The 8299-nt window shown below is 34.5% G+C and overlaps 1 protein-coding gene across 2 annotated transcripts; it reads right to left on the minus strand.

Moving 5' to 3' along the window:
• Window positions 1-785: 785 nt before the first annotated feature.
• On the minus strand, window positions 786-6657 carry LOC114414605 (protein IQ-DOMAIN 32-like). 2 transcript variants are annotated; one of them, XM_028378916.1, is made up of 7 exons: window positions 6545-6657; window positions 6324-6450; window positions 4530-4859; window positions 4224-4436; window positions 3825-3905; window positions 1921-3724; window positions 786-1172 (listed from the first exon to the last, which is right to left on the minus strand). In XM_028378916.1, exons 2-7 carry the CDS (start codon window positions 6405-6407, stop codon window positions 1153-1155), a joined length of 2532 nt encoding a protein of 843 aa, XP_028234717.1. In that variant the 5' UTR covers window positions 6408-6450; window positions 6545-6657; the 3' UTR covers window positions 786-1152. The 2 variants fall into 2 exon arrangements, with proteins under 2 accessions (XP_028234717.1, XP_028234716.1); XM_028378915.1 differs by lacking the exon at window positions 6545-6657 and having other exon boundaries at window positions 6324-6518.
• Between the last annotated feature and the right edge of the window lie 1642 nt (window positions 6658-8299).

The following is an 8299-nucleotide window of genomic DNA, read 5'->3' on the forward strand; positions in this document are numbered from 1 at the left end:
TGTAATAAATTAGATATTATCTAAAATAATAATAGATTTTATCAAAATAAATAAATAATAATAAATATATCTTAAAAAACAATATAAATAAGAACAAATTATACTCGTATCCTTGAGTTTTTTTTTTTCAAATTACAAAACTACTCTTTTTTCTATTCTTATACGAACACTCGAACACTCAATGTTTAAAAACATTACATTAGCATCCCTTATAATATTATACCAACATCCCTTACAATGGAGGTTACTATAATGGTTAAAAATGCAGATGCTTTTGTATAAATTCATGAAACTTTAAGGGTGATTAATGTAATTCACTCGAGCATGCAAACTAGGAGCTTCCAAATCCTGTGTGCCTACTGGTTAAGTATGAAAGGTTGAGCACTTCTTATGATGCTTGTGGTAATCTTGATCATACCCTTCAAACTTGTAAGTGGCATGATGAACATGATCCAAAGGAGGATGTGATTTTTATAAAGCTCGACATATCTATGTTTACCTCTATCTCATTATTAAAAAAATATCAGAAACAAGGCCTTTAAATAAGCTTGTTGGCTAAGTTAGGCTTATATGTGTAGGCCACCTTAAACCTTTAAAGAAGGATTTTGACGAATAAACAGGTCAAACTCAAATCATGGTTAGACCCAAGCCTAGCAAAACCTAACTCGACTCTGCCTAATTCCATCCCTAATCACATCTATAGAGGATAGTGGTCCGAAAAAATCAGAAAGATGATATTCAACTTATTGCAGTAATGATGGGCAATGAGTATTAAAATCATGCGGTTGTCAAAAATCAAGCAAAATATATTTAACAAACATTAAAATATCTCAAATAAGCAGTCGTAGTCTGAACTTTGAAACTTACAAATCGCATGCACCTCACAGGTATGGTACAATAATAACCATGATCAGAGCAACAATGTACATATATAAGCCTCACTCACTTTTACATATGCATGGTCCCAACAGTCACAACCAAACTGAGCACCTTCAAATTTGGGGAAGCAGAAAAGGGAGGCAAAGAATACAAAGAGTCAAGAAATATAAAGAGGGGGAGAAAAAAAAAAACATATAAAACGGAGCAGCTATGCTTCAAAGACAATTAAAATGAAATCATCATAGAAGCTTGTCGGCACACTTCGCCCTCAATTCACCTCAGCCATTTTCTCTCTGGAAGAAGCAGAAATCAAGAGGTAAGTAATACAACTTGCAAAGCAGAACTTTTTTCTTTTCTTCACACCAAAATCTTAGTTTTCCTCTAGAAAGTTTGGAGAACCAGCATCTTATTCTGATTTACTATAAGGAGGTGAGACAGAAAGCACAAAAGATCAAACAAACACAATCATACATTACAAATATCTTAACATTGATATATTGATAAATGTGCAGGCGTAAGAAGAAAGTTTAAATCAAGTTGGCACATATTAATTGATCAAAGGACAAAAAAATGTGATAAAATATCTGCCATTAAAAGGTTTGCAACATTTTTTCATTTAACAAGGAAGATCTGCCTCCTTGCACTTGAGCCTCAAAAAGTGGCATTTCCAACATTATTTTAAGAACACAACCCAAAAACAAACTGATGAAAAAATGTCATTAACATTCTAGTTCCCCAACCCCAAACAACCACAATGATCAGAAATACAGCCCTGATTGATCAAAGGTTATACCCAGACATAATCTGTAAACATAGTCCGGATTCTTGTAATGAACACAGCCCTGATTGATCAAAGGTTATACCCACATAAAAAAAATCCATTACTGGCATGTTGAACAGCCAAACTATTCAATTAAGACAAAATTGATTCTCCATTTAGAACATGGCCTAATGCCAGGAAAAAAAAAAGGTACTCAAGCTCCACCACACATAATATTTCCAAATCCTATCAAAGAAGATTCCTTATACTTTAGAAATTACCTTGAGGAGGATGTACATTGTTTCCTTTGGCACTCTGCTGTGCCTTAGATGTTGATCGTTGGATGCGGGGAGAAACTTGCCTACCAGTGGCACCAGGTAAGGAATGTCTCTTCTTAACTTCAATGTCTCGTTCATGCACATCTGGACTTGATCTTGGAGAGTTATTTGCATTAACCTTGGCCCTAGCAGATTCGGTAGCTAGCATGAAATGGGGAAGAGAATTGTTGTTAGTACTATTATCTCTAGGTTCTTGATCAATGTGATCAGGCTTTACTAAGCCAAAGGAATTGCGCCTCTTTCCATTCTGCTGATCTTTAGGCAGTTGCTCCCTACTGCCTTTTGAGCCTGAATCATGATTTGGATTTGTAGGTGATTTGTTACTCAATGATAGGCTCCGACGTTTATTGCCAGATCTAGTCTTGCTGATTGTACTATCTTTAGGTTTTACAGACACTTCACTTGAAGGTGTTCCTTGTGATTCAGGGACAGTTAAATGGCTTCTAGGTGAAGCTTCTGGAGATGATCTTAAATCTTGCAGAACAGACTCTGGCAGCTCTCTCTGCAGGTCAGGTGCATTTTTCTCGGTCTTAATAGCAGGCTCTTCAGAGTCCACAGCTACCACCGAGTGACCCAAATTGGCACTAATGTCATCAACAATCTCTGACTTATCCAAAACAGAATTAGCTAGGTTAGAAGCTGGGATGACATGTGAAACATTGCCATTGGCCTCATCATCACGGTTTACAGTGTTCTCAAGAATACCAATCCCTTCCACTAAATCTTTGGCATCTCGCTCATTTTCCGTAGCTCCAGGCTCTGATATGTCAGGTGAATCAAGAGTGGAAGAAATAGAGAGTTCAGTGCCACATTCAGAACCAGCAAACCTAGAAAGATAAGCAGCAGGATTTTCAAATGCAAACTCTTTTGATCTATATGCAGTATCATTGCCTACAGAAGAGGTGTCTCCTTGTGATTCAACAGCTGAATCTTGGTAGGACAAACTGCTTGTCCTAACAGAATTTGCTATTGAACTAAGCTCTTCAAATTTTGACTGTGCAGCAATAAATGCAGGATTACTGACCTTTCTTGAACCATTTACAGGTTTCTTTCCTTCAGCCTCTAATTGGTCTGAGGCAAATCTTTTCATGGATCGTATGCCCTGCTCACCATCAATTTCAGGCTTCTGATTAAAATAATTAGGCTCTGATGGTGGGGCAGTTTCAGGACCCTTATGAAGAGAGCTATGCTCTGATGGTGGGGCAATTTCAGTCCCCTTCTGAAGAGAATGATGCTCTGATGGTGGGGCAATTTCAGGCCCCTTATGAATGAAATTAAGCTCTGGTGGGGCACTTGCATCTGATGCTGATTTTTCATTTAGGAAGGAATCAGCTTCGTCTGAGGCAACTTTAGCATCATATGCAATTCTTTCTTCAGGAGGAACCTGTACCAAGTCATCTTTTACAATAGATGATGTGGAGTAGCTTGCTTGAAACTCAAAGTCATTAGCATCATAAGTAATTAACTTTTCTTCATCCTCAGATGGCAGAAGTGAATCTTCAACAGTGAGCTCTGAGTCAGCTGCTTGGGGAAAAGGTTCAGAAGGAATACCTGTTTCGAATTGAAACAGGGGAGAACTATCTTTGCTTTCCCTTGATTGCTCTGCCAAAGAACTAGTTTCTTTGCACTCTGCAATATCTTTTGATGATACTGACATCCACCTTTCCAACCATTTCCAAGCAGAATCGGATTTAGAAGGATCACACTTTACATGGATATGTTTGTTCTTTGGTGTTGATTCCAACAGCTTGAATGTATAAAAAAATGGGAGGGGATTTAGTGGGAAAATAAATAAATAAATATAGGAACTTCAAAGTGGGTAACAAAAATATCGATTTTCACCATACCTGACTAGCAAACCTATTGCTAAGCAGCTTCTCAATGGAAATGTAACTCACATTTGATTTGGTCATGAGATTTTTGTTTCCCTAAACCAAGGTAAAAAATAAATGGTCACACTTAGTGCAATGTTTCCAGCATATCAATCGACCATACTATACATCATATGATGCTCTTCACAATTAAAATATAAAATAAGCCTCAACTATTAAACAATGAAACACAGATCCTATGCTCTGGATTTCAAGCATGGGTATCGAATGCTCAATGTATTGAGGGAAAATTCTAAAGACTAAATATTCCCCAAGCTCAACCAAACTTAAACAAGTAACTACTGAACAAGAACCATCAAAATTAATACACAGAGGGCAAAGCATCTGCTAATCAGTAATTTCAAATAACAATACCAAAGCTTCTGAGGAATCCCTTTTGCCATCCTTATGATTTAAATGATTTTCCAGACGTGACTGCCAAGCACGACGAGCTCGCACAAGGATCTGCATTTTGATGATGGCTTGAATACAACGCAGGGTTCCTACAGCATGTCTCCGGACCAAGTGCCCACGAACAGCAGCTTGCAATTTCACTACTTTCTTAAGCTGTAGTAGTTCTCTCTGAGCCTGAAAGAAACAAGAATAAAGCACAAAAAAGAAGTTACAGTTGTTCCTTCTTGCAAGGTTCTAGATTAGCAAACTTTCAAAAGGTAAACATACCAATAACCCTCTAATAGCAGCCTGGATGATGATGACATCAGACTCTGGTGGATTCACATCCAACTTCTCCTCAGTTTCAATGACATTTGTTTCTTCTACTTGTGAGCTTTCAAAGGAAGATAACTGGGGCTTCTCATCAGAGCAATTTGTTGTGTAAATCTTCTCAACAACATTAGGTTCAGGAAGTGGTTGAAAATTAAAAGTACTACATTCTGAAGTTTCCTTATTTGCAGAAGATGGGGCCTCTGCTATCACAGTATTGCTAAGCACACGATGCCTTGCAGATTTCTTTCGGAAACTCCAACCACGTTTATCGTTAGATTCCTTGATCTGGAATAATATTTAAAATAAATGTATCAAAAACAAACTTCAAGCCATATATGTATGCACACTGGAAAGGATACATAACCTCAGTTTCTTCTTACTGCTAGCTAGAAAGTAGAAATTATAAATGATGAATATAAATATTTTTGGACCAGACATCCTCCACAACACAATTTACGAGAGTTTACTTTATTCCAGCATGAATCACATGCAAAAAGCCAGGAAGGGTGATTCTGTCCCTAGCTTCATTATGTACAAATGCTACTTCCTAAATTTAGTACTAAAAGAGATTCAGTACAATGATGATTATATTCCAGGCTTCGATTTCAAACAGTACAATAAAAAATCCTACTTACAGGATGGGATTGCTGATTCTAAGCAACCTAGAATGAGTATATTTTTCTTTTTTTTTCCAGTAATACACGTTTGTGTAAAAAATTGAATGCTGCATCAATCCGAAAAGATTCATCTCGTTCATAATGCAGCAAAGCATTAACTCTTCCAATTTTGCAAAAGAAAAAATTTGCTCGTGAAGCATGCTTTTACAATATTCTCTTCAAATGCAGCTTTTAATTAGTTATGCAATGGAATTGTAAAAAATAATGAAAAACGATGAGAAATTGCAGACAATTTTTCCACATGACACAGATACAATAACTCATTACAGACAACAGGAAATAAATATTCAATGAACTAAATTATAAATAAATAAATAAATAAATCCTGGACGAATTATGTTTTCAATGATCATATGATTGATGCTTCTGAGACTTGCGTAATTATTCATAATGCCAATTACTAATCATTTTGATGAATCTTTCACTCGTTGAATGAAATTTACTAGAAAGCAATGAGCAACTATTTGAAGGTACATGTGCAATGCGTACACTTTATCCAATGAAAACACAGAAGACCTAGAAGCATAGATCTAAAGATCAAGTTGTTTCTAACTTCATATCAAAAGCGTCATATGACATAATCTTAATGAAGTTGCTAGACCCCAGATTTAAAAAATCAGCTAATGCCAACAATTTTGGGATCGTCCTCATGCATTGGCAATGAAATGCAAATATCGATAATCAGGAAAACGAAGTTAACAAAAAAAGTGAACATAATAATTATCAACAGAGAGCGTGAACAGTTCCCTAACATCCATCGGTAATCATGAAACTATGCATCACGAGAAGGACACAAAAAAAAAAAAAACAATGATGGAAAAACCGCATCAACTCATATTCTATAGTTTTTTAAGCAATCCAAAAAAACAAAAAAAAAAAAAACGGAATCACTGAAATCCAACACGAAGCAACTGATTCATGAATGCAGCAAGCAGAAGAGAGCCCTAGACCGTTAATTTAAAGAAAAAGACAAACAACCTCGGATCACACATGCAGACACACACATCAGATGTTGCCAAACATAGTAAGAGTGTGTTAAAGTGAATTGAAGCATTGAGATGAGAAAGGTTACCTCAGAGACTTGGTGGTAATCATCCTTCTCCGCCGCATCGCCACCGCAAGTGATTAGTTTGAAGCAGGAGGTAGATTTCCCCATGGCTCTCTTACACACACAACACACAGTTCTTCTCTCTCACTCTCTTTCTCCAAAAGAAACAAAAACAAGACCACCTTTGCGGTTGGTTATTGGAAATTAGAAAATAGAAACTAAGCTTAAGTTTAAAATATACGGACCTCAACTCTCTCCTTAAATCTGCCTCATTGTTTTAGGCTTGGAGTCCGCGTTCCGTTTGCATCAGTTCATCTCCCTTGTCATTCACGTACCAAAAATAAATAAAACATAAGGCGCTGTCAGATTTTAAATTTTCTTTTAATTTTTATGCTGTGACCATTATGTATTTTTCAATTCTAAAAATACTGTTTTCAATCCTACTCCAACCTGATAGAATTACAGGAAGTTTGTAATTTTTTTTTTTATTATACAACTCAATCGCAAGATTTAAGATTTAACGTTAAGTTAAAATAAATTTTTATGTGTAAATTCCTAAAACTACTTTAAATTATTAACAAATAAAAAATAAATAATTCATACAATATAAATGTTTTGTAATTGTGTTCAAAGTAAACTGTTATATACCATTTTTTTTTTGTTTTTCTATAATCACTCTAAAAAAATATGTCAAAAGTGAATTTTAATTAATTAACAATATAACAAAATTATATTCACATAATCACATTACATGTTTATTGTACTACAAAATATTAACGAGAAGTTGAGTATAACAAATGAATGAAAGTATTATACTCGAATCTTTACTGCAGAAAAAAAAAAGAACTAAAAAAATTGAAATAATGAATGTATTATTTAAATTTAACTTGTTAGAGGGTGAGCATAATGAGCACACGCAACCCCGTTTTTTGAACTATCCACCTGTGGCTTTGAAATTTTAATATGTCGAGGACATCGCAACAGACTCGCGAGAATTTTGTTCTTGATCTTCATCTTCATCGTGACTTTCAGCTTCTGTCTAATTTAATGGCATCTTCTAATACGGTTAAAGATCCAGCCAGCTGTGGTCCCCCTCACTTTTAAGTAATTTTCCCTCCATTCTTTTCATTTTTTTATTTTAAAAGTAATTGTGGATTCCTACGATTGATTTTTTTGGGTATAGAATAAGGGTTTTTAAATTTTTACTGGAAGCCATCCTCATGAAATTCTTCATGGTTTCACACTAATGCACCTAAACTCTTCATTTCTATTTGTAGAAAATGTTTGGATGGTTAGTTTCTAAGATACTCGTATAGGTTTTTTTTTTAAAATGTAAGTTTTATTGATACATGGACTCAGCGACCGTAAGTTGTACTTTTACTTTAAATTACTATAGGAGTTTTTTCTTTTTTTTTTAATAATCAAAATAGGAGTATCTAGTCAGAGATTCTAGTATTCTTTCATTCTCGAAGTGATGAATTAGTGATTGACGTTTAATGTATGATTGGATTTTCAACGTTTTTCATTGAAAGATATTTGTAAAAGAAACAAAAATCAAGCATAGATTTTAAATTCTCCCGTGTGCAAGTAATATGTAGTTGTTCTTACAATAAAACACTTATAAAATATTTTTCTAACTTAAAACTATTATTCTTATTTAAATATTATTAATGAAATAGGAGACGTTGTTTTTTTAGTTTTTATGTACATAACATTATTGAACATAAACTTATCTATAGTTTAACTTTTAAGCTCGCATAACTGAAGTTTGTCACCTCATTTTTGTCAATTTTTTATGACGTTAATTTGTGTATATAAATGGAAGTTTGAGATTCAGAAAATTTCTTCTTTTTTACAGAAAATAAAAGTTCTATTAGAGGTAAGTAAAAATATTTTTTTGCAGCAAATAGAATTAATCATTACTTTTTCAGTATGCCAATTTTACTTTTAAAATAATAATGACATACTATTACTTAACACACTCTTTTGAACACTCTTTC

Source organism: Glycine soja, chromosome 6 (genome assembly GCF_004193775.1).
Source record: "Glycine soja cultivar W05 chromosome 6, ASM419377v2, whole genome shotgun sequence".
Classification (NCBI taxonomy): Eukaryota; Viridiplantae; Streptophyta; class Magnoliopsida; order Fabales; family Fabaceae; genus Glycine; species Glycine soja.